This window comes from Lagopus muta, chromosome 1, assembly GCF_023343835.1.
Source record: "Lagopus muta isolate bLagMut1 chromosome 1, bLagMut1 primary, whole genome shotgun sequence".
In the NCBI taxonomy this organism is placed as follows: domain Eukaryota; kingdom Metazoa; phylum Chordata; class Aves; order Galliformes; family Phasianidae; genus Lagopus; species Lagopus muta.
In genome coordinates this window covers 29897170-29909873 of record NC_064433.1, presented here as the reverse complement: position 1 = coordinate 29909873, position 12704 = coordinate 29897170, and the positions used below count along the sequence as shown (strand labels likewise).

The 12704-nt window shown below is 38.2% G+C and overlaps 1 protein-coding gene across 1 annotated transcript in view; it reads left to right on the top strand.

Annotated features, from left to right (window-relative positions):
- NELL2 (neural EGFL like 2) overlaps positions 1–12701 on the top strand; it is a 143371-nt gene extending 130670 nt beyond the window's left edge. Inside the window, exons 17-20 of the mRNA XM_048943209.1 lie at positions 5730–5923; positions 6835–7011; positions 9102–9326; positions 12031–12701. Coding sequence (XP_048799166.1) covers positions 5730–5923; positions 6835–7011; positions 9102–9326; positions 12031–12081 — 647 coding nt within the window. The 3' untranslated portion in view covers positions 12082–12701. The remainder of the gene's footprint in view (positions 1–5729; positions 5924–6834; positions 7012–9101; positions 9327–12030) is intronic.
- The last annotated feature ends 3 nt before the right edge of the window (positions 12702–12704 follow it).

Here is a 12704-nt window from a genome sequence, read left to right as displayed (position 1 = left end):
CATACAAAAGAGCTCAGCAAAAGTTTTCAAATAAAAGTAGTATATTATATCAACAATATTTCTCTTTGAAGTCTTAGTATGGAATAACCTGAATCTATAATATACATCTCTAGGTAGTCCTCCTTTTTATCATATAAAGATTTAATTTATCTTTAAAACTTTTGCATTTTAATATAAGTCCACTTTTGAAACTCGGTACTATGACAGAGAATTCATATGGCTTTTTAAAGAAATTGCATATATTGTGATCATCATTACAGAGTAGCTATTCATTACTGGCATTTTGAATCAGAATCTGCACACTGCTCATGACCAAGTCAAATACTGCTTTTTCCCTGCTACATTCTATGAATTTTTGTTCCAAGCAGTGTCTGTAAATCTGTTAACTATAGGTTTCAGCCTGGCGGGGCAAGTAAGATTTCAGTTTTCATAAGACTTTTCTGCCCTCACACTCAGATATTACAAATGGAGTTTAGTCACTCTAGGTACTGTCACCATTTTCTATAGATTTAGTCCAGTATTTTAACTGTTTTGACATCAAATTACTTGTGACACAATAAATTCTTAGCTTTCTTTAATGTGGAAGAGTTGCTTCAGAAGTAAGACTTTCCATCTTATTATATTGCCCCACGCCACCAGAGGCAGATGCTGGTGGTATGGCAGTAGACATTGAACCTTCCCACCAATATTCCATTCATTTTGTTGCTGTGCTACAGAAGGCAGCAGAGGGGCAGTCTGACACAATGATGTCTGACACAGGAGTGAGGATGAAGCAAAGGTATGTCATTGAATTCATCCATGTGGAAAAAAATGGCACCCACTGCCATCCATTGACGCTGAATGTTTATGGAGATCAAACAGTGGATGTGTGCAAAGTGAGGCAGTGGATGGTGCACTCCAGCAGTGGTGACAAGGACAGTGAGTCACCTCCTCTGGTACAGATTTTTATGAGGATGGGATGCAGGCTCGTGTTCATGCATAGCTAAGTGGCAAATATGTTTAAAGACTGTGTTTTGTATCTGAGAATTTGATTTATCAAATTGCATCTTTATACTCTTGTAACTTGTGTAGTTTCCATGGAAATAAATAGGAGGCATTACTTTCAGAGCAACCTACATTTATCATTACTTCTCCACCCACTGTAGTCTTTTGTCTTATTAAGCTGTACTCAGGGAATCCCTTAAAAATGTTCCAGATCACTGCTGCTGCAAATTAGATCTAGTCCTCAATTCAGCACTGGATAACTAGTTATATTTTTTGTTTTCTGTTCTAAGTCAAACCTCCAAGTCTTTTGAGATTAAATTTTGTAATGCTGTAGAAAACAAGCTGCTGGATTCCTAAGCAGTGTGTTGTAAATAGCCTGAAGTGAGTTGTATGTTTCTTCAAAAATAAAACAAACAACAACCACGAAGAAACACCAACACAATATAGGACAGATAATAGCATACTCTATAGCTGGTTTGCAGAAAAGGAATCTGTAGTTCTTTTGCTACCCTTTTCAGACACAAAAGATGCAAGAACCAGTGTACCCTGTTCATATGGCTGTGGAATTTAGAAAGCTGGTTATTGCTGTAAATAAGATGTCAGTAGCATCACTCACCATCCACTGTCAATTCAGATTAAAAAGCTGAACAATGTTTTACTTGGTATGGATGTTTTGTGTGTGTTTGCAGATAATGACTGAAGTTCAATGTAGGTAAATAAAGCAGATGAGAATTTCATGCATGCAGGTTTGTGTCTCTCTTGCTGCACTGTAAACACATTGCTGTTCTTGATCAGGTTACAATCAAAACTGAAATAGCTTTGGCTATGACCTGGGGTATTTGAATGGCAGTATCCAAACATTCATTTTCATGGATCAAATAACTGAAAAAAAACCCACAACTCAGGGATTTTTCATAAATGTTCAGTGTTGTATGAGCTCTGTTTAATATTAGAGCCAATTGTTTACTGTAGCAGCACACTTACCATTTCCGTGTTGAAAAATGATCCTCACAAACCTTTCCATCATGGGTGTCCAGCTCCAATTTATAGGAGGGAGAGGAGGTTCTTTGATATATGTATACCCGATGGTGAGATTAAGACACAACGGGTCAAATGTTGGTCTGACCAGATTATTAGAAATCCTTGTCGTTTAGGGAGATAGGGAAAGGAAGATGGGCGATAGAAAAGACAGGAAATAAAAGCAGGGAGTCTCTGTAGGTTTGTAGTTCAGTCATTGATCTCCAGTAGTGGTGGGTCGTTGGGTGTTACTGTTCAGTTGATGACAATGACAACCGTGACAACTGTGACAATGGTGATACTTCCCAATGGCAATACAAACTTACTTATAAGTCCAAAGTAGTTGAGTCAGCTGCTTTTGGAGCGGCAGCTTCTGGCTTTTGTATTTCAGCAGGAGCTCCTTTTGTTCCCATCTTCCGGGCCTTGCCAGCAGGTAAGAGGGAGCAGCGAGGCACCAACTTGTATCTTGCCTTCACAGGATACAATGGTATCATCCCCCAATCTTAAATAGCAAGCTGGAGTCACAGGCCAGATCTTCTGCCAGTAAACAGTCCTGAACGCTCTCTTCCGAAGGCAAACAGCTCCAGAGAAATGCTTTCAGATGTGAAACTGTCCACACAGTGATGCTGATTGCCACACAGCAACACCCACCTCTCATCTCCAAGATAAGTCAGAGTCTTATTGGAAGAAATGCCTCAGGAAGCAAGCTTTGAGCCAAAAACAAAGAAGGATTCATACACCACCAGGTTTCTCAAAGGTTGCTTGAAATTGATGCATAAGTGACCGCCCACGATGGAAAAGAAAAAAAAAGGCATAAGGGAAAGAGGGGAGTGGGAAGGGGGAGTTAATCCATCAGCAAGCAGGCACTTATCCTCGTGGTTGTTGGTCCCTTTTTTATCCTTCTGCCAACGTGGCATTCCTGGGTACTTGGGTAAGAGTCATGTGCAGCACTCCCTGAGAAGGCCATCTTCCTCAAGGTAAGCACACATAAAGGACTGCTTCTCAGCCCGGCTTATCTCTCTCTCACCTGGTGTATCTCTTGTTGCCCCCGGCCTGCAAATCTTTAGTCTGAAGGCTTTGCCAACTTTGGCCAGCACTTGCCTGGACTTGTCCATCTGTGTCCCTCAGACACAGGATTTCTCAACCTTTGCCCAGGACGGATCCATCAGTGTTCCTCAGCAAGCTTTGAGACAGTGGTGCAAAAAATAATCTCTTACAATGGCCAGATTGTGAAAGAAACTTGGACGTAAGTGCCAAATGCAGAGGTAGTGTTTGTAGGGTCGGTGTTTGTTATTTAAAGGGAACTATTTTTATGTACGTGACAGCTGAATTTCCTCCACGTAGCTCACTAAATATGGATGCTTTCAGTTAAGGTACAGCTTGTTGGGTACTGGTATTATTTACCTGTGACAACTGCATTGTGAAAGCTTCGTACAAAAGAGTGTTTTAAGCAAATGAACATGGAAATCTGAAAGTAATTTATTAAAAGGGGCTTCAGTGATTAAGGGAATCCCACTGTTAATCATGACATTTTAGTGGAATCTGTGTTTGTTCTCTTCACTGAATAACTTAAAACCAGTTAGAATGAGTACTAGACATGTTCTTATGAAAATGTTAATTTTCAATTGCTAAGTTGTAAGGATTTAAGAGAAAGAAAAGAGGAAGAAAAGGACAATTCTTCTATCCTTCTGCTCTGCATAGATCAGCATCACTTAAACCATTCTTTTTAGTCACTTGTCTAAGAACATTCTAGGCTGGAGAATGCACAGCCTCCACACAACCATCTTTTCAGCTTATTCTGTATCATTGCTGTTAGTAAGGACGGGTTTCCCTGTCTGAGTACCTGGGACATTTCAGCTCTTCAGGTTCTTTCCATATACACACAGCCACACTCAATTGGGTTCACAATCCTGGCTGGTTTTCGCCCTACTGAGACAACATCCAACTCCATAAAAATCAGAAGAGACTGAGGTAGGAGATGTGGAGAACTGAGATGGTTTGCTTATTTTGGGTAAATTTGATATGTAAATGAGGGCACCATAAACTGTGATATATGGAATGTAATTTCTCTTCCAAAATCTGCTAGCATTGTAAATTTAAATATTCTCACTAGTTTTGTAACCTTTTTGTTTTCCTTTTAACAACATTCTGTGGCAGTGAATTTCATAGTTTGTTTATACATGGTATGGAAAAACTATTTCCTTTTGTCAGACTTGAATTTGTTGTCTTCCTCTTTCATCTACTGTCCCCTTTCTTGCCCATTCAATTATATAGAGAACAAAAGCTCTCAATATGTTTTCTCTATGGTATTCATTATTTTTTTTGTTATGTACATCCCCTCTTGCTGATATTCTTTCAGAGAGGAACAATCCATTTCTTTTTAGTTCCTCTCAAATGAGATTTTCCTCATCCTTCCCGGAAGCCTGAGTAATTTTGCAAAACAGTTTTTTGAGATGCACTGTTATTACACAGTGTATTTAAAGGAAACCAACAATGCTGCTTATTTATACAACAGAATTCTAATATTTTCCCTGCTGTTTTTCATCTCAATTCATATTCATGTTAGTGACTTGTTTACTTTTGTTTGACTGCACCCACACATGGAATTGAAATAAGCGAATTATATTTTTCTTTATCTGAATATGCTTGAGGTGAACTGGAGGTTTCATTTCCATTCTTGAACCCAAAGCTGAGTGTTTTATTAAGTTTCTGTGCTGATGTTGAAAGATATATGAGTGATGGTATTGTTTATTTTGTCTTTGACAGCTAAATACTACTTTTTAATGAACTTTAATTAAGAGCCTGGGCCAGACTCCTGTGAAATTTTATATGGAATAGAACTCGCTGCATTGATACTTTTCATTGCCATAGATCTTTAATCTTCTAGTTTTTCCACTTTTTATCACATATGGCATTTTACTTCACGACTTTTCAAAGCTTTTTTTTTTTTTTTCGGATAGTTTTCTTCCAGATGAACAGCTGAAAAAGCTCAGTAAAGACTATTGAAATATAAGGCAGTTTGTGCTGCAAGTTAGCCCACGCAAAATAATTTTGAGTGTACACCGATGAACTAAGTCTTTAAAGGTGCTCTTGAACTCTATGTGATATAGTTGTTTTGAAGTCAATTACCTTCATTCACTGGAGGCATTCCTATTTTTTTTATTTTCTGTGCTAGACAGAAAGGCTATAGATGTCTTTGCAACTTGAATAATTAAACCATTCTAGCTTGTACACTCTAATAAATGATGCAGTTCTTACCTAAATGGACATACAAGTCAGATGTCACCTTTGACATTAACTTCTTAGCAAGTGAACTTGAATGTGCTAGACAGAGCCAGCAAAAAGTTTCGAAAACAGGTTTTTGCAGCTTTACTTGTTTGATTGAAAACGTCTGATTGAATGGTTACCACAAACTAATGCTCTTTAGGGATCTGCATGGTTTTTTTTTGCTCTTGTCTTTCCTGTGATTTCTTTATTCTAAAAACCTTATTCAGTATTTCATTTGAGAAGATGTATAGGAAGACTATGATACATGATGTTTCTAGAGTTGATGTGACTTTAAAAATATTTTTTGTGAACTTGTAAGTTATTTTTCCCTGTGCTGGTGAAGTGCAAATTAATTTTCAGCTAAAGGCTTTAATGACCATGAATCATTTATATTGGCTGCCACAGGAACATTTTTGTTAATTGAATGCAGTCTAAAGGTATTACATGGCATGTTTTTTCAGACATTGATGAATGTGCAACTGGAAGGCATAGCTGTGCCAATGACACTGTTTGCTTTAACTTGGATGGTGGGTATGACTGTCGATGTCCACATGGCAAAAACTGCACAGGAGACTGTATCCATGAAGACAAAATCAAGCACAATGGTCAGATTTGGGTGCTGGAGAACGACAGATGCTCTGTCTGCTCATGCCAGGTCAGTTGAAATAAAACCAGCTGCTTCTGCAAACATGGTGGAAGGGATGACGGGAAAAATAATATGATTCAAGTGAAATTCCTGTTTTAGGTGCTTTTTCATTTGTGTATGTGGTGCTTCACAGAAATGGAGTTTTGGGGACAGCTTCTCCCTTCAACCTGCATGAACAGAGATTCCATGAAGTTTCTCATATAATACTGGCAGAAGGGGAAGAGTACTGTTTTGTTAGCAAAGATGCTGCCTATCTTTTCTGGGTGGGAGTAATGGCATTTTCATGCAAAGAAATTATCCAGGCACATACTGGTGTTGATGACTGACACCAATATCTTCAGCAGATGGCTATAAATAGAGGTCAGTGCTGCCTCTGCTTAGCTTTCTCAGATGCTTGTTGTAGGAAGCCCACAAGCTAAATGCAAATGAAGATTGAAGAGCCAATACACTGCTAAAAAATCCCGAGCATTTCAGAAATTCAATTTTCACTGGCATGAATTTAATTTCTCACTAGCTATCATCATTTTTAAATGAATAATTATAAAAGAGGGGGAACTGATCTAGAAGTTTAGTAGGTGATTCAAGCCATGCCCATATAAAAATGATATAGCTCTATGCAATCCATTAAAATTTGACCCTTGGTAAAGACACGCTTGAGTTTCACCACCTTAGGCTAGAATCGTCTGAAAGTTGATTGTACAAAGGATTTATGTAAGATAACAGGGGAACTTTATGGTCGTTACTGAGTGTTTTGTGGTTTCTAACTCTCTGAATTGTATTTCAACAAAGGTATTGTATTGTGGAAAAACGCACAAGCTTGTAGTGGTTTACAGTCATGCCAACAAATCAAATTTTGGTGCAAGAATTGCAGGAGTCAAGCAGATTTCTGCCATCACTCTGTATCTGTCTTCCAACAACAGAGTGGATACGTGATGTGCCGGCGAATGGTCTGTGACTGTGAAAATCCCACTGTTGACCTATTTTGCTGTCCTGAATGTGACCCAAGGCTCAGCAGTCAATGTTTACATCAGAGTGGGGAGCTTTCCTACAACAGTGGTGACTCCTGGATACAAAACTGTCAGCAGTGTCGCTGCTTGGTAAGGCTCCTGATTACAGAGGAATAAGCAGGAGGAAAAAAAGGACATGAGATGTGCTAATCTCTGAATATTCATTCTCATATATTAACATCTATTTAGATCCCTCTGGAGTATGTGTATAATCAAAATCTGACTTTCATGGATATTTATCAGTATTATTAAGTTCCAGTCAAAAATGCATTTGGACATAATAGACATAATAGAAATTATTTAATCATAAAGATTGTTTTAGCAAAGTATGTAGGTCATTTGAGTATGACACCTATGCAGTAATACTCATGTTTTCATTCATTCAGAGGCTGATGAGGCTGTATAGGGATATTTTAAATATGTATTCATTATCACAGTTGATAATTTCAAAGATGTTGACAGACTAAAACATTTTTATTCACTCAGACATTTCCAGTAACAGAAAAATTAATAGGACTTGATGCATTCTTCATATTAATGAAATAAGGTTTGAGAAAAAAATTATCTTTTGAAGCTTGTGATCTTTTTCCTGGGCAGGTATTTCATAGTCTTAGCAAACCTGTACTGCATGATGGTATACAGGGAATTGCCATGACAGAAAAAAATCCCAAGATAAAAGCAACTAGCTTTTATCACAAGTTATCTCCAAATGTAAAGCCTAGTTCAGCTTTTCCTTGTCAGTGTACCAAGAATAACAGCCTGAAACCAATTTCTGTAGACACTGCTTTCAGTGTTGCCACTGCTAAAATAGATTCCCAGGTGTTTCATTAAAGGTCTTAGAAACAAAACAAAAAACTCCTGACAGTTTGGGATCTCAATAGATGTCCCTTTATTCAAGATGCTACTTCTTATAAAGCTTATATTCTTTCTGTTGTCACAGTGGTTTTTAGGTGACAATGTATTGTCTGCTCCTTGTCGTGTCCATCACTACAAAAAATAAATCAAAATATCAAGATCAGTAACTGGTTTTAAGATTGCTTTCATTCTTTCTATCATGTGATTCAAAAAGAGAGGAAAATTGATACAGATGAGAATTCTGTGAAGGAGTAACTTCAACAATAGTTTCTGCAACAAGAGGTGTAAAATTGAAGATATGGCAAACCTCTGGGGATTTTTTTCAGCTATTGTACTGGTATTGAACTCATAATCCTCAAAGCATTAGGTTCACTTTTGTGAATACACTTCTTTCCTTGGGAGAAATGCTATTCTCTTCCTCCCCTCTCAGTTCTTGACAGTCTGTGTTAGGATGAGCTGAATAAGTTGGAGGTCAGAGACAGATCTGTTCCAAAACAAACTGGTGTTAATGATATCAGTGAACTGTTCCCTTTGACTGATAGATCTGCAACTTTGTCCCTTCTCCAGAATTGAATGAAAATTCTCCCAACTTCTAGTAACAAAGTGAATAATCAGACTTCTTAAGGTCTGTTACAAGTGTACAGTAACTTCCCCAAGAACATGCTGGCCCCAAGCAAGTCTCCCTTTTGAAATTTTCATGCTCTGTACTGAACCCGTCATGCAACATGCAGAAAGCATGATTAAGTTTGGAAGCCAGGTAATCAGTTCATAACCTCCAAAATGGATAGTAAGCCAGTGGAGGTCTTCTCGCTGAGAATGCTGTGATGTTCCGTGTTCAATTGGGTTGCTGGTAGCTCAACACCCTCAGCCAAGCCATAACCTCGGAACATATAAGCTCTAACCTTACCTTGAGCTGAAGAGTTGAGGGATTATACTGGAAACTAACAATCTCAATAGAAGTAAAGAACTGAGGAAGTGGAGACTTCAAAGCAGTTTTATAGTGAGACCTGTTATGGTTTCTGTCTCTCATACAAGTAGGACATCTCAAGGACAGGTCCATATTTTGTATTTTGCAAGGTCCACGGAGAAGTTCAGCTGCAGCTTGGTGCAAAGTCTAATGGACTTACCCAGTAGCAAGCAGAGAAAGCAACCAGCTTGCTTTGTCTCCCACAAGCAATAAATGCTAGTGTTCTCCGCACTGTCTTCTGAATAGGACCAGATAGAGAAAAGCCAGCGAACAAACATAATGTTGAATCAGAGAAATAGGCAGGGAAGCAAAACAACAGCTAATAATTTTCTCTTGTTCTCATACTGTTTTTCAACAGCAGGGAGAGGTTGACTGTTGGCCCTTGCCATGCCCAGAGGTGGACTGTGAGTTCAGTGTCCTCCCTGAGAACGAGTGCTGCCCACGCTGTGTCGCTGACCCCTGCCAAGCGGACACCATCCGTAATGACATCACTAAAACCTGCCTGGATGAAACCAATGTTGTTCGCTTCACTGGGTCTTCTTGGATAAAGCATGGCACAGAGTGCACACTCTGCCAATGTAAGGTAAGGAGCGTAAAAATTAAGCTGAGATGCTGCTTTTCTAGCTTGTTTCTGTGCACATAAATATTAATGCATTGCGTCCAGTCAGTTGATGTCTGCACTTGTTTAAAAGCAGAGGATATTGCATTAAAAATGTTCAGTTTTGCTAACTTCACTTTTGCATGTGCTGGAATGATGGTTTAATGTGCTAGCAGGTCAGATGTAGAGCAACAACCTACTCTGCAGTGGGCTGCACACAAGTCACAGAGCTTGGCTTTTTCGCAACAGCTCAGGTCAAGCTTGATTGTGGTTCTTACTGTACAGCTGTATGCTATCTGGGAAATATATAAAGAAACAAATTGATATGTAAGGTTAAACTTCAAGAAATGCATTCTGTGTGATACTACAGTTTTCAGAATGATTTGATTTGTTCTTTGAGAATAGTCATTGCATTTGAGAATAATGGGACTAGTCACACAGTTCTATAGCTTTAAAATTACTAGTAGGAATCTTCATGATGTAGAGAATATTTAGTAGTTTCTGTAGTCAAAGGAAGCGATTGAGAGAATTTTTTTTATGGCTCTGGGTTGACGTGAACTAAAGCTGTGAGGGAAAAAGATGTTAACATTAGTTTTTCCATTAAAAATAGACCCTGTATGATGTAGAACCAATACTGAAGAATGAAAAAGAGTGATCCCACAGTAGACAAGGAGAGAGAGGCAACAGGATTCATCCAGATATCTTTAATTTTTACTGAAATTCGTCAAGGTCTTTATCCTATGTCCTATCCAAGGAAGAAACTTCCCAAACTCTAGCACCTGGTACCATTAACTACTTAGAAGGTTGCACATAAAAATAACTTGACTTCAACAGCTCCTTTGAGAAAAGTGGGGAGTAACTGATGATGGAGCAGAAGGTGTCAAGCAGCACCTTCCTCCACTACTTTTCTGACATTATGCTGCATGAAGCAGCAGTTGCTATTGTTGGGACGTGGTTCTTTTACTATGGTAGTAGTATGTGCTAAGTGTGAGAACATTTGGGCATTTGTCTTAATGTCAGAACGGGTGGGTGGTTGGGAGAAAGTGCTGTGATCTGACAGTGGCTAATGGTTAGAAAGCCAGATGCTGCTCAGAGGATGTCGAAACAGGCTTATGTGCACAAACCCATATTAGTGAGAACTGCAGCTGGTGCAATATAGCAATTCCAGTGCTAGGAGATACTTTTGGAGGAATGAAATTTAGGGAAAAAATTGAATTTTTAGAAAGAAAAAAAAAGTGACCTAGCAGCTTGGCTTGGGTGGCTTTCTGAGGTTTTTGCACCTCATTTTCCCTATCTGTAAAACAAAATATTATGCATGATTCTTATGTAAAACAGTTAAGATTAAGTGCAAGGAAATGTGTTCTTGTTGTAGCACTAATCAGTGACAATGCAGAAATAACATACCATTTCTAGAGGTGGCCAACAGTGTGTTGCTCCCCTCTGCCCTTTACTCTGAGTCTCAGCAAAGACTGAATTTTTAAGCATGGACTAATTTCTATTCCATGTAAACACATAGATAGTCTAATAAAATATATTGCTGCATTGTGAATATGTAGAAGATGTTAACATATACTCTGCCAGACCCTTAGATTTAAAAACAGCTTGGACGAGAATCTGCTTAACAATGAAGATGTAGCACTTTGGCCCCCTCTCTTCTGAGCAATTGTCTTTTTGAAATTCACTATCTGTTTGTAGTGGTAGCATCTTCGTATTGTAGTTTTGCACACAAGAACCTCTCTCCTCCAGATCAGGTTAATGCTATACCCAATTTTATAGTTCTCTTGTTTGCCCTGTGTCTCCTCATTCTTTCTTGCAGAGAATCACACTGAAGGTCAAAGCGCGAGGCTAAGCCTCTCTAACCAAGCTATAGCAAAATAGGGTTACACAAATCCTTTAAGAATTCAAAAAGCTTGGCATCAGCTAAAGCAGAATTAGCCACAAAACCATTTCAAATCACAAGAAGGTGAACATTAGGATTGTCTAACCTTCTGTAACAGGGGAAAGAAAATATTCAAATGATTCAGACCTTCGTCTTTAGTTATTCCTGGCAGTTTAAATATATTAACTAAATATATTTGTACCAATTTAAAAATAATACGAATTTTATTTGCACTGTAAGACTCAATTGAAGAAAGTAGCTGAAAAGTAGGAAAAAAATCGTCATAGCTTAATCATGTCCATAGGTAATAGGTACCCTTAATTTCAAATATTTTTAGAGAAATGTCCAGGCTATCAGGAAAAACGGCATGGATTAATATTTGCTGGTGTTGCAGCCAGGAAGAATCAAATTGAAACATTCAATGCTAAATAAAACCCAGAGTCCCTTCTGTCTAATCTAAATAACTCCCAGCTGCCCTGCCTTGTTCAACAGCTTTGTTACTTGGGCAAATGCCTGATACCTTTATGGGAGGAGTGTTTCTTCTGCTGATTCTCACTCCTTTGAGCTTGACTTTTGTAGCTTTGGGATGTAGGCCATAGGAAACCAAGCAATTAAAAGAATTATCGTAGCCTATCCCTTAGACATCAGAAGGACACAACAAGAATTTCATGAATATATTCAAAATTTGTATTCATCTGTACTTTACACTATACCTTAAAATCTGATATGAGTTTTCAAATGGCTGAGACTTAAATTGACTGAGCTTGTACAAGATGCTAAATGTTCCAATTCTCTTTGTTCTTCCTTTAGAACGGCCACGTCTGTTGCTCAGTGGATCCACAGTGCCTTCAGGAACTGTGACACCAACAACCATCTCTCACAAGCAGTTTCTGGTTAAAGAATTTTCTGTCACAAAAGACCATTAGACCAAAAATTGTACAAAATTAAAACTAAAATTGAATTGTTCTTGTCCATCTAAAGTGCAGAAATGTGATGAACTCAGAATTTTTAATCAGAATGAAATATATGGGACTCAAGACAAGCTCAAATGTGTAAACCTCTGAATGAGGTCAGACCCAAATTTTCTGGCTATCTGTCTGACTTCATTATGCAGGATATTAGGTGAGTATAAAGTGACATATTGCAATGCTACCTATAGTGATGTCAGGATTCAAAGTCAACCAGGAGCTCTTACAGGGTCTTCCAAAGCTTTGAGAGTCCAACACTTGCCCAGATGCAGAGATTTTTACCTAAGCATAATTGGTTCTTCACAAATGTGTTTGAATGTTCACTGCAGAGTATAGCAGATGTTTGAGTAAAAGGATGAAGCCTTCAGGAGAACATAGCAGCTAAGATGTGATATGTACAGTATATGTGCTGAAAACAAAAAGATACAAGCTGTTGTAAAAACAAACAAAAAATAAACAAATAAAAAACACTGAAAAAAAAAAAAACTAGAAACAAAAACTGTAATGCACAGGCAT